The sequence below is a fragment of the Cyrtonyx montezumae genome, unplaced genomic scaffold (assembly GCF_038088225.1).
Source record: "Cyrtonyx montezumae isolate F1298 unplaced genomic scaffold, pur_monq_1.0 scaffold_25, whole genome shotgun sequence".
Lineage (NCBI taxonomy): Eukaryota > Metazoa > Chordata > Aves > Galliformes > Odontophoridae > Cyrtonyx > Cyrtonyx montezumae.
Genome location: NW_027071992.1, coordinates 11,951,007 through 11,969,832, shown reverse-complemented (window position 1 = coordinate 11,969,832; position 18,826 = coordinate 11,951,007). Strand labels below are relative to the sequence as shown.

General features: G+C 41.0%; 2 protein-coding genes across 5 annotated transcripts in view; one reads left to right on the top strand and one right to left on the bottom strand.

Moving 5' to 3' along the window:
• Window positions 1-18,826, bottom strand: part of LOC136050809 (leukemia inhibitory factor receptor-like) — a 177,837-nt gene that overhangs the window by 78,174 nt on the left and 80,837 nt on the right. The gene's annotated exons all lie outside the window — the stretch shown is intronic.
• The window catches only part of EGFLAM (EGF like, fibronectin type III and laminin G domains), a 75,865-nt gene that overhangs the window by 45,005 nt on the left and 12,034 nt on the right, over window positions 1-18,826 (top strand). For both annotated transcript variants that reach the window (XM_065739930.1, XM_065739929.1), the window contains exons 10-17: window positions 1,688-1,788; window positions 2,731-2,831; window positions 3,871-4,015; window positions 6,533-6,722; window positions 9,520-9,645; window positions 10,408-10,651; window positions 16,070-16,181; window positions 17,769-17,885. In XM_065739930.1, the coding sequence (XP_065596002.1) occupies window positions 1,688-1,788; window positions 2,731-2,831; window positions 3,871-4,015; window positions 6,533-6,722; window positions 9,520-9,645; window positions 10,408-10,651; window positions 16,070-16,181; window positions 17,769-17,885 (1,136 nt within the window). The remainder of the gene's footprint in view (window positions 1-1,687; window positions 1,789-2,730; window positions 2,832-3,870; window positions 4,016-6,532; window positions 6,723-9,519; window positions 9,646-10,407; window positions 10,652-16,069; window positions 16,182-17,768; window positions 17,886-18,826) is intronic.

The following is an 18,826-nucleotide window of genomic DNA, read 5'->3' as shown; positions in this document are numbered from 1 at the left end:
GGTTGGCCAACCAAATGTGTGAAGCCTCTGTGCAGTCGCACATTCAGCAGGACCTGGCTGTAGCCCAGGTTTTTAGACCAGCTGGAAGGGGATTTCTAGTTTTGTTTGTCTGAGGCAAGGAGCAGCTGTGTGGTAAAACAACAAAGGTACATTTTTTGAACTATCAGGCTGGGATTAAAAGGTCCCTAGGGGAAGCAGAAGCTTCCACGATTCTGTTCATACATCAGTCCCCTAGTTTCTTCTCTTTCCTTAACTATGTTTGAAGGAGTAACTCATTAATAAAGCTGGGAAAAATAAATGTAGATACCTAATACTGTGTGGGGCAGATTAATCCTACTCCTTTATTTGGGATTGGAAGGATGTAGAAGCCAGGCATGATGGGAGGCACCCAGACCTGGCAGGGTCCAGCCATGGTATCCAGGCCTCAGCTGGGGCACTCATCCCCCTTTGACTCTGCGAGCAGACTCTCCTTTTTGCCAGCCTTGACAGGAACTGATTATCCAGTGAGTCAGTCTTTTTTTTTTTTTCCTCCTCTGGAATTATTCATCTGTTGCTTTGATGATCAAGGGTCCAGACGAATGCCAGAAACTGGGCAAAGTGAGAGGTGAGGCTATGCAGCAGGGAGAAAGGAAGAGGCTCCTACTTGTGCATTGTTCCTGGGTCTGCCCAGACCCAGTGCTGGCTGGAGTGGCCTGTCACTACCCATCAGTGAGGCAAGTCTGCTTCTCTGCTGCAAAGCATCCACTTCAGTCTCAGATGTGTTTTATTTGTTTGCCTTAATAACAGAGAAGCTCTGAGAGTTGTATCCAGCTCCAAATACCCAAGAAAAATCCACTCAGTATTCAAACAGCAAAGAGTCTTATTCCTAAGACTCTTCATCCTTCTTACCTTATTAGACTTATATCTGTGTCAAAAATTCAGACCTGAAACTGCATCTGTCCTCAGTGTTTCTTCAGAAAATGAGCTGCAAAGGTAGCATAAGACTTCCCCCTTTCCTTCTAGTTTTCTGTACTGAAGCTGGAATGTTGGTCTGATATGAGATAAAGGGCAAGGGCTGATGACACCATCCTATGAGCAATATGGAGGGTTAATGCTGCACCGACGGAATGGGAGATGCAGGAACTTTCCTCTCCCCATCCCTCCCTGAGCATTCTGCTCTGAGCTGGCTGGAGGAAGGCACTGGGGTCTCCTAGCAGCTACCCAAGGGCTTTCTGGTTGCTGGATATGGCAGCTATGGAGTGACCATGAGCAACACATCATGGAGCCTGGCTCATTGCACATTACCCAGATAAGCTTTATAAAACAGAAAAATCCTGTGCCGTCTGTGTATTAGATGGCTTCTTAGGTGAAGATAAATGCATAGATGGATTCTGTCTCCTGAAACAAAGATGAAAATCTCTTCAGAATGTTCCACCAAAGTCACTGATTGACTGATGAGCAGTATTTGACCTAAAGTATCCTGCTTTTTTTCAGTTTCACCAGTTTCTTGAGAGTAGAAGAATTGTGAGAGATGGTGGAAGGACAAGGCAATAGGTTGACTGGTTGTTCACTGCTGCTGCCTGATGGCTGTCTCTGGAGAAATGCAACCTTGCATTTTCACCTAATGTTATCTAGTGCTAAATATGTGTATCAATTTTTATACTGGTAGAAAATTGCTAAACCACATGTTTCTGTCATTGCTTTTCAGATATTACTATTCAATATCCTCAGTTCTATGGCTACTCATATATTACCTTTGAACCACTGAAAAACTCCTATCAGACATTTCAAATTACCCTTGAATTCAGGGTAAGTTTAAGCAATTCCAAGTTCTCTTGGGAGCTTTGGATTTCCTTATTCTGATATTCATAGATTCACAGAATCAGAGAATGGATTAGATTAGAAGAACCCTTAAGGATCATTGCACTCCCACCCCATACTGTCATATTGTGGACAACAGAATACTAACTTTGCTTAGTATAGCAGTATAGTTTACAATACAACTGTTTTGAGCCTCTATATAAGCTTCATCCCTGAAGATAGATAGAGATCTCTCTTCACATTCACGGAATGCAAATTAATTGGGTAATCTAGCTGCAGTGTTTGTGTCTGTTATTGTCCAAATTAGGACAGAGCGAACAGGGCTGCCTGTCGAGAAGGCAGCAGTTGTCGATGAGCTCTCAGTTACAACCCCTGCAAGGCAGCCTAGCCAGCATCTCAGCCCAGGTACAAGCCTGTTGTGAAACAGCAGTGGCCTGCTGCCTCACATGGTGTTCTAACTCTCTTCTGGCAATTAATCAACTCAAAATGTAGGGTAGCAGTGAAAATCCACTGCATCTGTTGCTATGTATATACAGATAAAGCATCACATTCACTGAACGTGTGAAGTAGGGTATGTGTATTCACATGTGACAAGTCTCATGTCTCTATACTTCACAGTCTTGCTAGGATGTGCTGGCTAGACTCCATACTTAGAGATCTCAAATGGGACATGTCTGACAGCTTCTAATCCTTTCTAGCTGTTGGTAGATCTGATAGTATAACAGTGTATATGGAAGAGATATTCTCAAACCATATAAGCATTAAGACAGTGTGTCTTAGGCTTTACTTAGGCAGGATTCATAATGAATCAAGCATATTTTTACAAGTTAAAAGCTCCTTTTCTGGAGAAAATTCCCCCGGTGCTACTTACATTTATCTGTCACTGTGAGGCTTAGTCTTTGATTTTTCATGTTGATGCTGTCATTGCAGGCTGAATCAGAAGATGGTTTGCTACTCTACTGTGGGGAAAATGAACATGGCCGTGGTGATTTTATGTCACTGGCAATCATCCGAAGGAGCGTTCAGTTCAGGTAAAAGATTGATTTCCAGTAGGCCCATCTCCACTCTAAACCTGATGTAAAGAGAAGAGGACATTGCTGGCTCTTGGAGAACTTCAGATGATGAATAAATGTCCTGTCTCTGACTTCTGTCCTGCACCATGCATAAATTGGATAGCATTGCTTCACTGTACAGTTCTTACATATTTCCTTCTCTAATCTTTATTCACTATATGAACATATGTCCTGTTGAACTGGTCTGACTCAGACCTTGATGTAAAGGTAGAATGATCAGTTTTCTTAGGGGCAGTGCATACTCAGTGTTTTTGCCTCTCAGAAAAAGGAGTTGCAGATCATGTAGTACAGTAAAGGATATCAAGCCAGCAAAGGGAATGGATCTTTTGTTCGATTTCCCTTGTTTGGACAGAAGATGCAGGCTTTTTTTATGTGATGAGGGAGAGCATTTCTTGCACTGCCATTGATACGAAGTGTGTGGACAAGTCTCTCAAGGGTCTCTTTATTTGGAAGACCGAGTCCTTAGAAAGTGGAAAAGCTGAAGTGGGGCTTGCTAGGGCTCTGTTTCTGTTCACCTCCTGCACTGAACTATAGTCAGAGAAAATGACGTGTTGTACATGGTCAGCTCCACACAGACTCTGCTGGAGGTCTCCTTGTCAGTCTGCTCTGAAAGACTTGGAGTTTTGTATGGAGCTCCAGTGTTATTAATACAGCACTACCTTTTGCCAGGCAGCTAGCGAAATTCCCCAGAAATTACTGTGATATCAGGAACTCACATTGTAATACCTTGTGTTTTGAAACAACTTCAGCTATGAAAAACCTTTGCAATGCACTTGATATAGCTGGAAAATGCAAAACATTCTCCATGAGTGATGGTAAAATTTGAAAACTGAAACAGATCATACTTAGAGCTCCAGTCTAATTTTCCTATTGCCTGTTAATACACACTAAGAAACAGAGAAGTTCCCAGAAGACAAGGGAATATTCAGAAGTGTAAAAATGCTCTGGATTTCCTTGGTGAGAAATTGTCACCTTGCCCTCTGTCTACAACTACCAGGTTTAACTGTGGCACTGGAGTTGCAGTCATAACAAGTGAAAACAAAATCAAACTGGGGAACTGGCACAGCATCACTCTCTTCAGAGATGGACTGAATGGCTGGCTAAGGATGGATAATGATGCTCCAGTCATGGGAAAATCTCAGGTAGGTAACCTTACACCTGCACCTCGACCTAGGGCTCGCTCAGTATTGCAGTGACTTTTTTTCTTACCAGAAGAAGTCTGTTCAAATTTGATAGGTTTACTTTCCGTCATCGTTGCTGGGGCTTTTATTGTGAACCAGGATCAATGTACAAATTACTTTTCTACATGAGTAGTCTAGAATTCATGTAGGTAGATATCCCAGTGCTGAATCCCATCCAGATTATCCTGCCATGCTCCTTCCTTGCCCTGAAACTTTTTCCTGCACTTCTTTGATCACTCATAACAAGCTCCTCACAGAAGTTTGCCAGGTTTTACAGCTGCTGTCCCTGTTAACTTTCTTCTTCAACTTTCAGCTTTTCCAGTTTTTCAACCAGAACAGATTGTTCATATGTGTATGTTTGTGTATTATTATGTACAATATGTGTATAGCCACACAAGATTTGTGTACAAGAGCATAAATAAATGGACATAGATTTAAGCACTATGATGGAGATAGACATTTAGCCGTGACTTACAGTAATACCAACAGTCTTTTATGAGACCACCAGGATAAGATATAATGCAGGAAACTGTCTTGATTTTCCCATTTCTTACCAAACCAGAAAATAGAAATGAAATGAAGATGCAGGGGAAAAAAGACAATTGAAATTTGGTTTGGATGTCTTTCCTCTTCCTTTTGATAATGACTATTAGCATGCTATCCCTGGCACTGAAAAGTGGACTTCAAGTATATTATTACTTTACACTTCCATGTGCAGGCTCTGAAAGAAAAAAATATCAACAACTATAGTGATTGAAAGGGGATGGAGATTGTCAGCATAAATGTGGTGTGCTTGGAGCCTAATGGCTAGAACATCTTCACATACAGTGCTCATCAGCTGGAAATGACAGAGAAGAAGAATTTTAGTGTCTGTCATGTGTCACTGTGTGTTACCATTGCTGTGAGACCACGTAAAAGTCAAATGTGATTCAGTATGAATCAGGGGATATGTCCAGTAGAGACTAATGCTGTTGCGTAGAATTTTGGTGAGACTGTGTATGGCGACCTGTACATAGGTTGGGCAGGAAGAAATGCAGGGAAGGAGGATTGTGAGACCACAGAGTCTGTCACCAGAAGAATTGATAGTGGACTCACACTTTTCTAGCTGCATCTACACCAGAAAAAATAGTTAATTGGTCCAAGTGCTACTGTCCACCAGAACTTGCAGCTCTGATGATGTTGTTGCTCCAGAGATTCTTCCTTAGCCCTTCCTAGTTAAAATTACCTGGACTGGTGTCACCAAATGACAGTCCTTTCTGACCTGGTTCTTTGGAGAAGTTAGAGAGTACCCAAAAGAGGTGGAACATGATAAACCAGTACGGAGAAACATCAAGAGCTGTGGGAGTTGGCAATCAGTGGAAGAGAGCAGGAGGACTGTGCCCACTGCCATGGGATATGCCAACCCATGAAACTCTGTGGATAGATGGACTCACTTTAACCACAGGCTCTGCATGAATTATTTCACTCTGCTGAAATTCAGATCTGTTTGACATGTTTCTGCAGTGTACTGTGCAGCATATGATCACAGACTCAATAGCCTTGGCTAACTTAGCCTGGTAATACATAGCCCATGGGGATTGGATTTATTGTCATAAATACCATAGGGGCAAGATAGGACTGAAAAGTCCAGAAAAGTGTCTAGGCTAGTGATCAGCTCACAGGACACACTAGGTGAAATCTAGCCATGGATAAAAGCAGGAATTTTTCATGTTTTATTCCAGAGGTAACAGATGGATTGAAACAGTTCATGAGTACGAGACAAAATAAATATTTTTTATCATTTTATGAAAAGAATTATGACTCATTTGACCACATTATGGAGGAGTTTAGATTAATGATCAAAAAAGATCAGTTTAGGCTATTTTAATTCCTTCTTGTGCATTGCAGTAGTGCAAGTAAACTTAGATGTGTAGGTTCCCACAGGTAGGTTGAGATCAAGTAATAAAAGATCAGGAGTAAATTTAGTGCAGGTGAAGAGGGCAGAATCCCCCTGAAGTTGTAAATGTATCAGTTTCTGTCTTGTCTTGTTTTTTGCTGTTATCTTTTTTCATTTTATTGTTGTTTAACTCGCAGCTTTTAGTGAGTTCTGTCCAAATGGCAGCACCATACTGGTCAGCGTCCCCCATGCTGGGTTGAGAAGAGAAGCAGTCTTGGCAAAAGCAAAGGAAGAAACTTCAGCAAAAGACAGATGTCCAGAAAACTCCTTTAGAACACAGTGATTTTCAAACTTTATGTTTTGTGTTAAGCAGCTTGTGGTATTGTGATGGATGCGAGTGCAAAAAGTAGCATATTTTAAATGTTATTCAATTACAAATGGAGCAGGGGAATAAGCAATGGGAAGGAATTATCAGTGAGCAACCTATATATGCACTGGGACGAATCTTCTTGGAGAAAAAATTGATTGTGTACCATGTGGCTTAATTAGTTACCTTGTATTATGTCTGTTCTATGTTAGATTGTGTTCTGTTTTCCCTTTAGGGCCAGTATAGTAAAATTACCTTCCGGACTCCCTTCTACGTTGGCGGTGCCCCCAGCGTGTATTGGCTGGTCAGAGCTGTGGGCACCAACCGTGGATTTCAGGGCTGCGTTCAGTTGCTCAGCATTAATGGGAAAATGATTGATATGAGACCCTGGCCTTTAGGGAGAGCTCTCAGTGGTGCTGATGTAGGTAAGTGTGCAGTTTGTAATCAGTGCTTAACTGCTCATTAGTTTGTGTTATGTTAATCTATTTATTTATTTATTTATCAACGGAATTAAAAATTGAGCAATCATATAGGTTTGAGATGGAGAAGGTCTGATGTCAGTTTTTGGCATGATATTTCTCTGCGCTTTTGTTCACTGCTGTTTTTGGGTCTGCCATAACAGGCTTTTATCAAACTGTTCATGTAAATATCAATCAAATATACCCCGAAAACTTGTAGACGTAGTTGTCCAACTTAATGGTAAAAACAACTCTCTCAAACAAGCAGAAAACTCAGTGTTTTTTATGTAGTTATGTCTACACTAGTGTTTTTTCCAGCATCTTCTAGACTACCTCTCCATGCTACTGACTAACATAGTCATCAGCAGAAATCAATAGAATGCATGCTGTGTTTGTGCAAAGCACTACGGACACAACAAAATGTGTTTTGCCTACAGGCATCAATTCACTTCTCCCAAGCAACACAATAATCTTTCAGATTCACAGCAGTGCTGTAGCCATTAAAAGGACTTCTCCCATGAAAACTCATTACTTTTGAGGCAAATAGGCTTTCCTGTTGACCATCCATTTTTTTCAGTTCCAGGATCACAATATATTAAAAATAAAAACAAACAATTTTTCCAATAGCTTTGGGGGTGGTGGCATAATATAATCTCCCCTTCACAGAAGAAAAGATAGGGCAGTAGGGAAGTTAATTAACTAGTCCTGTCTTCTTTGTATATTTAGTAATCTCTGCTTCATCCATGTAACAGACAGTCAGAAAACAACAAAATCCTTGCTTTAATGGCATCCCAGTCGAAACAATTTAAGTGGAAGAGTAACCCCCAGGTCAGAAAGCAAGTGGTAAAGGCAGGAAATAGATCCCATATCACTGAACTCTCTGTGCCATGCTTCATCCACAAAGTCATCTTTCTTTTCGTCTATGGCTTTGCATTTGGCATCTCAAGAAGGAAGTGCTTAATGAGAAACTTACTAACAATTGCCCTGTATTCCCTAGATAACATGGCCAATCTTCTGTGCTACACAAGAGGAGAACAGAGCAGTCCAAGAAATAGATACTGAAAAGAATAAGTCTTTGGAAGCAGAGAGTAATTTCACGTGATAGAGTGAGAATCTATGGAATTTATATAGATAGATGAAAGCCCTGCTGAAGTTCTCTGAGTCCTAATCTCCAGTGCCTCTTGTCATGCAGCTGGCTTCATTCCCATCCAGGAATGCCTCACATACTACTGCATTAACAGTCAACATCACTGAAAATAAATTCTGGGACCTGCCATGTGTGACTCAAAACTGAGTGATAGAGCCCTACTATCCTTACATGGCTGCACACACACGTGATACTGTGCTAGGAGAGATTTGCAAGCAATATATAATACATTAAGCTTTAAAAAAATACATTTCAAGTGAATTCTGCTGGGGTTCAGGGATGGTTTTTACTAGCCAGTCTTTTGTTTATTTTTCTTTAGTACAGTGTATAAATCATGAATGCTGTGATATATGGACCACAGCACTGAGGGTAGGCAGGAGAAGGGCCATCCTGCCCTTATGCAGGATGAGCCCACAGCACATGATGCTCTGAGTGCAGTCTGGCTGTGCATACCATGACTGCTGCAGCTCAAACTGGCTCACAGACCAGAGAGCTGTAGGCTCACTGCTGCTGCTGCTACCTTCCCTCTCCTGTTCTGGTTCTCAAAAATTGCATTTAACTTTTTCTGTTTGAAAATACTGCCATCATTGTTATGTACAGCAGATGCAGTAAAGACAAGCACTGCTTGAGATTCCTAGTTGTGTGTCAGACTTGATGCATTTATAGTCGTCCCACTTCTTGGCTGTTTCCTGTCCATAAAACCAAGTTGATACTGCTCATTTCTGACTCCATTGCAAAAAGTGATGAGTACACGAGAGATCTTTTAAGACCAGACACCTCTTGTAGCCATTCATCATAGGCCTGGAGAGGACCTTCAGGAAAGGTGCAGGTTGTCATTTTAAAACATTCTCTGTTTTGTAATAAACTTGAAAATAGGATTTGTGTATAAAATTATTTAAACTTTGTAGCAGTGACCTTTTAAATTCCACTGGAGTACAGTTAGGTGAAAAGAAGTGACGAGATTCCCATTTCCCTTCTGCAACATTTCACTGTGGTCATTGTAACAAAGCTCAGAAGGAGAAATGATGGCTAAATGAGCATGAGGAGCACCTCTGCTCCCACAGCAAAAATAATTAATCTATGTATTTCAAGTGATGAGCTGATAAAGTAGAAATAGTTATTAAAAGGCCCATATGCTGATGATATCGATTCCTTTTAGGATAGACAAGACGTCTGACAACTTCATTATTTTTATAAGATTAGTTGATGATGATTAACATCTCCCAGGCTTACCAAGGCACAAACTTACAGTGAACAAAGAATCACTTAATGGTAATTGAAATAAAACAAATCACAGTGCTTCTAAACAATCTGGACAGTTTTCAGTTAACACGAGATAACAAAGATAAGGGTGAGGGTGGAAAAAAAATATGAAGGATGACTGTCGTGATTTGTTAATGAGGGCTTATTTCTGCAGTTTTTGAGGTTTCTCCCTAGTATGGTACAGAGCCAGTGCTAAAAGCTAACTACTTTATCTGAACTATATACAGTTTGACAAATAGAGGAAGAATCTAGGTTGCAGAGCAAATTGTATTGGCTAGTTGCAATGACCAACAACTGAATAAATCTTCTTTGACAAACTTCTCTAATAAATCAATCCTGTGGTGCTGTATTTAGGTGAGTGCAGCAGCGGAATCTGTGATGAGGCATCCTGCATCAACAGCGGTACCTGCACTGCAAGCAAAGCAGACTCGTACATTTGCCTTTGCCCTCTTGGATTTAAAGGTCACCACTGTGAAGAAGGTGAGAGGGTAGTAGGTTGCTTGCATTTCTTTTTGTTATTTAGCATCCAATGTTTTCCAATTAGTAGTGTCCACGAATGTCTTATGTTATTACACCAATAGAAGACATGTACTTGCAGTTATTTCATCTTAAAAAATCACATATTGAGATCTTGCCCCTCATTCAGTGTGGGGCTACATCCAAGCCCGATTTGATCAGGGATTCTGAAACTTATCTTCTTATTTAACTGTTTAAATTAACTACAGTTAAGCTTTTCAAACTCACTTTTCAGCTCCACAGCTGCACAGCCACACTCTAAAAAAAATCCATACTTTTGTTTCAACCAGCATCAGTTCTGTATTTTAAACATAAAGAACCAAATATCAATTTTATGTTGAAATTGCAGAGATGAAAAATTACTACAGTAATGTGATAGTTACTACTAGTTACCACATGAATGTTTGGGACATAGTTATTCATGGTGCTACCCACTGTATGCCTGCTTACTACTTTGAAAAACGCTGCAGTAATCTCTACAGAGATGTACTAATTACAGTGAAGCACAAAATTTTCTAATACAAATAATATCCTTGGGAGAAGGAGGGAGCAGGGAGACAAGTGAAACTAGCTATGATAAAAAATATTTCTAATTTGGATGATGAAATTCCTTGGTTGCTTCTTTTTATGTTAGCTTTAAGCAGAAAATAAAGGAAACTGATACTGGTTGGTAGGTTAGTTGCCTTTGAGCCTCAAGTGACCTACTTATGCATTCTGGATTTCCAGCACTTACCTTGGCCATACCTCAATTCAACGAATCTGTGAGATCATTTGCTAGCACACCCTGGCCTTTGGAACCACAGAACTATCTTTCCTTCATGGAGTTTGAGATGACATTTCGTCCAGATTTAGAGACTGGTGTCCTTTTGTACAGCTACGACACAAACAGCAAGGACTTCCTCTCCATCAATATGGTGGCTGGTTACGTGGAGTTCAGATTTGATTGCGGCTCAGGAACAGCTGTCATCAGGTACAATCTCATTTCTTGTGTTTTCCTTCCAACAGTGGCACAGATCATACCCAGGAGAGGAGTGGGTTGGAAGGAGGGGTACCATATAATGAAGTATGGGTGCCCATCTGTCTCTAGTGCCTGCTTCTTCTAAGAAGGCACAGAACCACTACCATTGTACTTTAAGTGTTCATCTTCCTTTGTTTCAAAGCCTTGTCAGTGTTTCTACATCATGCCACTATCTTACTGCAGATGTTATTTTTCCTTCTGTATGTTATTACAGAAATTCCTTTCATACCTCCAAACATTGTGTCACAGGTAATTAGGGGATCAATACATATTTATACATATGCCCACACTTAGTAGATGCAGAATTGTACTGTGGCACTCTTGTGAGCATCCTCTTTCCTGGTTTCCTGCCTGATTCCAGGCAGTAGGTACTAGGCCGGAGGTGTCTCAAGAAGATACAACTCCAGATCCACTCTTCCACATAGTATTATTTCATAAGTTCATAAGTTCATAAGGTTGGAAAGGACCTGTAAGATCATCTAGTCCAACCATCCTCCAATCACCATCCCTACCCAACTACTAAATCAAATCCCTTAGCACCTCATCTAAACGCTTCTTGAACGGCGCTAGGGATGGTGCCTCAACCACCTCCCTAGGCAGGCCATTCCAGTGCCTGACCACTCTTGCAGAGAAAAATGTTTCCTCAGGTCTAATCTAAATCTTCCCCGGCGCAACTTGTGGCCATTCCCTCTCGTCCAATAATACCCATTTTACCTAGATTTAGCAGTCTTAGAGGTAACTGTCTGATTCATATGAGTCACCCAGGCCCCCAGACTAAGACAGACCATCTGAGAATGTTTCATACCATCCTAAAATAAAAGCCTAGGGCAGGAGCAGATTCCTCAAAAAGGGTTTTTTGTGTGTAAATGAGTGCCCAGGCCACGTAGAGTTGTTCCCAGTGTTTGCAGAAAATACAATGAGCTGAACAGAGTATTCAGCATTCAGTGCCTTGGCTGTAGGTCCAAGAGGCTACCATTTTGTCAAGACTGACCTAACCTGTAGGAATAATCAGTGTAAAGCTTATGAAAAACATTCACACTGCCTGCAAGTCTTGTGTATCATGTTTTCCTGCGGACACCAAGAATTATGGCTGTACTACAATTAAGAGGACTATGCTGATTTTCCACTGAATGAAAACTAATGCAAACCAATTCACTCAGGTTATAAACTGAAAGCTGAAATGTCATTAGAACTAGTGCAAGGTGATGCACATTGCCAACAACTCACAGCTCTGGGGATGCAGTTAGTGTTGTCAGATAGAGAAAGATTCTAGAGTTACCGTGGATAGACCTGTGCAATCAAAGGCTAGCTGCACAAAAATGCAATTAAAGTGTAGAAAGCTCTTAGGAATTAAATAATGAATGATGCCTCTGCAAAAAATCATGATTCATGCTGCCATGAAAACTTCTTGCAGCTGTAGTCACTTAATTTCAGACAAAATCAGCAAAATTAAAAAAGAGGAATACTGTTGATATCCAGGGAAGGGAAAGAAACAATTTCCGGAAGTGCAGAAGAGACTGATGGAAGTACAATTAAGATTTTAAAATTGTGAATGAAATGGAGATGAACAAAAATTATTATTCTGCTTTTTTTTTTTTTAAGTTATGTGGGAATTAGAATAATCCCAGTGAAACTGCAAAACCAATAGTAACAAGCACAGAAAATAAGACTTTTTTTTTTCCCAGACAGCACACAAATAAGTTGTGGAAACTAATCATCACAGCATGTTACAGATGCCAGAACTATAAATAGGTTAAGAAAAAACCTTGAACAAATCTGAAGAAAGATCCATTGAGGGAGATCAAACACAATTGTACAGATGCAGCCTTTGACTCAGGAAATTGCTAAATAACATGTTGCCAGAAGCTTGGAGGATATATCAAGGAAAGTATCATTCCAAACTTGCCCTGTTCTTTTCTTTGGCCAAACTGTCAGAAATATCTTATGTCAAAGACCTTTGCTTGAACTCCCAGTGGCTCTTACAATAGCCTTCAATCTCTTCATGATTACAGCTGTCTAATTCCTCTTACTGGTAACCATGGTACTTTAAAGTAGATATCATTTTTCCCCCCAGGAATACTGTAGTGCTGCAGAACACCTTGGATTAAAGTTCAGACAAGATACATGGGGCTTGTGTGGAGAGCCACAAGCATGTGCCTAAAGGTGGAAACTGCCCTTTTTCTCTTGGAAAGCACAAAGAGAGCAGGAAGCTAATTAACACTGAGTTGAGTGCAGCAGGAATGAGTCTGGTGTGATCAGTGGGTAATGGGGGGGATTCCTGAGGCTGCCAAGATTACATACACGTGTGCTGAGTGAACATTGTGGCAATTGCAAGGCCAGGCACTCAGACAAGGAAAGGACAAGCTTTAGGTTGACTGTGCATTGTCAGTTTGACAAGTTTGCGTTTAGGGAGGCATAGCACTGGTGCACAGAGCAATCCTTTTCAGACTTCAGATATGATTCAAACTCCACGGATCCTGGTTCCTCTTACATTTGATTGATTACCATCTTTACATGGCATTGGCTTCATTTCTGGTGCTGTGAGTTCTTGCTCCCTCCCCTCTTATGCCCAAACTCACAAGTTTCAGGCATGACAGTTAATTTTCAGCTCAGGCACTGATGACCTACCTTACTTTTCAGTGTCATAGTGAACTTGCCTTGGCTGATGCACATCAGGTTGCTGTTATCTTGGCGCAATTAATCCACACTCAGTTGTCAGCCCCAGTCATGTCTTCACGGACCATACCAATGCTCAGCCTGTCTCCAGTTCAGACGCTCTTGATAACATGGGCAACTCACACCCTGACATCAATTAGGTCAGTTCTTAAATGAGTTATGCATGCCTGCTTAGGCAATTCCAGATTAAAAGTCTGCCTTGCTTTTCATCATAAGGTTTTTTACCTATCTTTTGCCCTACCTTTTGTGCTCTGGTCACCCTAACTCTTCCACAAGACCAGGCTGTTAAATATTAGAATATAACTGGAACACAACTATAGTGTCTTTGTAAGTAAGGATGAGTCAAACTTATTTCAGTGAATTAGAAGCAGGAGTAGCCTTGGGTTTTGCCAAAGGTGAGCTCAGCTGGAAAAAGCATAGTGTATACAAGGTGCTCAGGAGGGAGAAGAGATGCTGAGCATACAGGTGAAGTCAAATGTTGAACTCTTTACCAGGATAACAGAATTTGCTGTCTCCTGCCACCAGGTATTGCAGGATCGATAACTTAATCATCTAGGGTATTTTCTAAGGTTTAATTTGCCCAGGACAATGTAATCATTAACCCAAAAAAACACAAAGAATCAGAAGTTCTAGTGCTTGAAGGAAACACTGCCAAGTTCATAGTTTTCAACACTGTGAATACAAGAAATATGAGAGGTGCTCCAAAAGTAATGCTTCCTATTTTATGATGTTTGCCCACAACATCAGACGTGGATGTTGGTGGTACAGCAGTAGAGAGTGAACCTTCCCACTATTATCCCATTACATGTTGTTGCCATGTGACAGATGACAGCAGAGGGGCAGTCTGATAAAATGACATCTGACATGGTAATGTGTATGAAGCAAAGATGTGTTAATTGAATTCGTCATGTGGAAAAAATGGCACCCACTGATGCTTGCTGTATATTTCTGTGGCAAAACAGTCGGTATGAGTACAGTGAGGTGATGGGTGGTGCATTTCAGCAGTAGTGACTGATGTGAAAGGGAAGCCATGTTCTAGACAAGCTTGTATATTTTTACAAGCTTGTTCATTGCTGGTGAAAATGCATAACAAATGGTGATGACTGTGCTTAAAAATAACATTTTGTATCTGTGAATTGTCTCTATCAAATAGAGTTGTTGTGTTCTTTGTATCTGTTCTACTTCTATGGAAGTAAATTGGAGGCACTTCTTTTGGAGTAACCTATATAGCTTGTGAATCTCAGGTGACAACACTGCAAGACTCAATCATCTCTAACTGTAATTAAATCTAGCAGAGCAGATGGATTAGCATGATCCTAAACGAATCATTAGGGGAGATAAAATACATATAGTGGCACTTTCTAGGCATCCAGACCCACTGGTTTATTGTTGAATATATATATTTTAAGATGATGAAATTCTGTCATCTATTGATTTACCCAAGGTAACTGAACACTAAATACTACCACACACACATGTGTGCAAAAAAGAAAAAAATAAAGGTAGGCAAATAGCATTCCTCAGTGATTTGTGTTTTTTCAGGTTCTCTGAAACAACTGTCAAAGTAATTATTGTTTGAGTCTTCCAAATAAAAACAGATACCAACTTTGAAGAAATTTGAAGGAGAAATATGAGTACAGTAAATATATTTCAAAGCTTATGACCATTATTCAGAAATAATATTAAAAAAAGGAAGCGCTCTTATTTGCATGTTTTCAGATCGATGCATCTTCTTTAAATCAGCACTTAAGTCAGTCTGAAAATGTAAGACATAATTTCACCAGAATCACTTTCATATTTATTTATACTTTCTCATAAAGAAAAAGCTAGGAAGTCTTCAAGTATCCCAAATAATACCTTTTCTGATTTTTTTCCACTTATGAATAAAACATGGCTTTTCACCACTCCTGAGGGAGTGGCTGCAGTTTACCATTTTGGCCTAAAATGCTTTAACTACTATAGTAAATGGCATTTGAAAATAAGATGCAAATTTCATAGAACTTTTGAAGAGGAAAACATTTTTGACCATTAAGTACTCTGCTGTTGAGATTAGAGTTGAGCCAATCAATATTCTTAAGAACAATCTTCAAAGACTTGCTTTGAAACTGGTGAATGCTTTACACAACTGGGGATTATTGTTCCTGTCCAGGATTTCATCACATCATTAGGATCATATTTTAGTTATTTCCCTGTAATGTAGAGCAGCCGGGCTGCTTGTGTGTGTGTGTGGATGTCACTAGAACAAGATGCATAAATAGAGCTGATAAGCCAGCACAAAGCACTTCTGTTTTAACAGAGAAGGGAAAATGTGGGGCTAAACTGAACATTAAATGGGAAATTTTATCTCCAGGCTTATGCCATCATGAAATAAGGATGTATAACTGAGCCAAAATTTGCCTTTATACTTTACAAATGACTGAGTATAAAAAGTCATTCAGAGGTGGATGAAGTGAATTCTGATGATTTAGATGTTTATTTTATGAAGGAAAGTAAAGCAGTTGTTGCTTGTGGTAGGAATACAGTCTTATTTTCCATTAGTGATAGGGCTCTAGTGATATGTTTCTTCCTTAGAAGTAAGGATAAACTTGATGGAAAGTAATCCCAAGGGAAATTGACTTTTTAACATGGCAATTACTGAAAATATCAGAAGGCTAAAAGTGTAAAACGCTTAAATCTTTCTTCCTTTCATAATAGGAGTGAAGAACCTGTCAGTCTGGGTCAATGGCATGAACTGCGAGTATCTCGCACTGCAAAGAATGGTATCCTACAAGTGGACAAACAAAAGCCAGTGGAAGGCATGGCAGAGGTGAGCATATGATATGAGTTGGTGTTAATATATTATCTGTGTATATATATGAATACAGATGTTAGTTTATAAAACTATCACATGGTAAGCCAACAGACTGCTGTCAAAGCTCTTAAAAGTCAACAAAAGTACACTTTAGGGACACATTTTCCTAAGTAACATTGTCTTCTCTCTAAGTACAGGGGCTCTATAAAGGTAGATGAAATCATGGCTTTGCCTGCCTGTGCTGTGCAGCTGGACTCACATTTCTGGGAGTTCATTCAAGTGCTTTAAGTTCTTTTCTTGGCACTTACTTGTTCTGTCTAAGTCTGTTGCTCAGACTGTGCACCATGAAATGTGTCAGCTAGAGAAGGGTGAAATGAAAAATTCTGTGTGCTAAGTCCTATTTTTACTTCTCTCTGAATATTGTGTTGGATAGGTTAGTCAGAAGAAAAGTGGGTCTTTGTCTTGTCCTTTCAAAAACAGCTGTTATGGCAGTGTAAGCCCTGCCCCATTCACAGAGGTAGTGACTCACATTTTATTATTCACTCACTGAAAAGTAGTAGTGAGGTTTAATAAGGTGAAATCATGCTTGCAAGAGCCCAAGCAGGGTGTTTCACTTGTATGTGCATACAGTGGTATTTCTTTATCCCAACTACCTGCGGTTCCCTTCCCTTCCCTTCCCTTCCCTTCCCTTCCCTTCCCTTCCCTTCCCTTCCCTTCCCTTCCCTTCCCTTCCCTTCCCTTCCCTTCCCTTCCCTTCCCTTCCCTTCCCTTCCCTTCCCTTCCCTTCCCTTCCCTTCCCTTCCCTTCCCTTCCCTTCCCTTCCCTTCCCTTCCCTTCCCTTCCCTTCCCTTCCCTTCCCTTCCCTTCCCTTCCCTTCCCTTCCCTTCCCTTCCCTTCCCTTCCCTTCCCTTCCCTTCCCTTCCCTTCCCTTCCCTTCCCTTCCCTTCCCTTCCCTTCCCTTCCCTTCCCTTCCCTTCCCTTCCCTTCCCTTCCCTTCCCTTCCCTTCCCTTCCCTTCCCTTCCCTTCCCTTCCCTTCCCTTCCCTTCCCTTCCCTTCCCTTCCCTTCCCTTCCCCTTCCCCTTCCCCTTCCCCTTCCCCTTCCCCTTCCCCTTCCCCTTCCCCTTCCCCTCCCCTCCCCTCCCCTCCTATCCCCCCTCCCCTCCCCCCCCTTCCTTTCTTCCCAATTGTTGGAAACATAGACTGAGTCTCTGCTACATAAACCTTGCCTTGATTTTAGCTTCACAAGCCTCATTTGGGTTCCAGGTTTGCATCTACGTACCACAAGCTATTCCAGATAGTTACATGTGCAGACAGCAGTCAGAATGTGTGCTGAATAAGTAAATAAGGAGAAAAAACATAAACAAAAAAAAAATTTCATTTTGAAATATGAGAGGTTTTTCACCTAGCTCAGTGAGGATTAAGTGCAGGCAGTAAAGTGTGTCCTGTGGTAGCTTTCTTGACAGAATTGCATGAAGATATGAAATAAACAGAAGTTCTGTGACATTAAATAAGCTATAACATCTATTGTAAGCAGTCCAAAACAAAGAAACAAGCATTATTCCAGCTACTCTGATAAAATGCTATTCCTATGCTTCTTGCAGGGGGCTTTCACACAGATTAAGTGCAGCTCTGAGATATTTCTTGGTGGAGTCCCCAGTTATGATACGGTGAAGAAGAACTCTGGGATCCTTAGACCATTCACTGGGAGCATTCAAAAGGTATGTGCGAGAGTAACATGCTAAAGTCATTTATTTCTGTCTCCCCGTATATCCAATCCAGTAAACTCTTTAGATGTAAACTTGACCTTATAGCACTGACAATATCCGAAATAATCACCTATGGAGCCCAACATGAAATGATTAAACACATGCTTCACAGTGAAAATTCTCTCTGACTTCAATAGTCAGTAAGTGTTTTCCTAATTAGTTTCCGTACTATGTACTAAAGAGAGAGAAAAAGCCATGCAGGAACAAGTATAGAGGGATACATAATCCTCTGTCTAGATTGGAGTCCTGGAAGTGCTCCTTAACATTACATACATATATGAATAAATCAAAGAGAAGTCTTCATATACTTCCAAGAATGCATAGAATCACATAATCACAGAACTGTAGGGGTTGGAAGGGACCTCCAGAGATCATGCAGTCCAACCCCCTGCCAAAGCAACTCCCTAGCCCAGGCTGCACAGGTAGGCGTCCAGGCGGGTCTGGAACGTCTCCAGAGAAGGAGACTCCACCACCTCTCTGTGCAGCTGTGCCACTGCTCCGTCACTGCTCTGGGAAGGAGTTCCCATGCACATTTGTGCAGAACTTCGTAAGCTTCAGTTTGTGGCCATTTCCCTTTGTGCTATTGCCACACACTGCTGAGAGGAGTCTAGCCTTGCCCCTTTGCGTCTCACAGCTTAGATATTTATAAATGTGGATGAGATCCCCTCTGAGTCTTCTTTTTTCAAGGCTGAGCAGAGCCAGGTCTCTCAGCCTTTCCTCATACGAGAGGTGTTCCATGCCCTTTATCATCTTTGCAGTTCTCCTCTGGACTCCTTCGAGGAGATCCCTGTCTTTTTTGTACTGAGGAGCCCAGAACTGGACACAGTACTCCAGATGACGCCTCACCAGGGCAGAGTAGAGGGGGAGGATCACCTCCCTCGACCTGCTAGCCA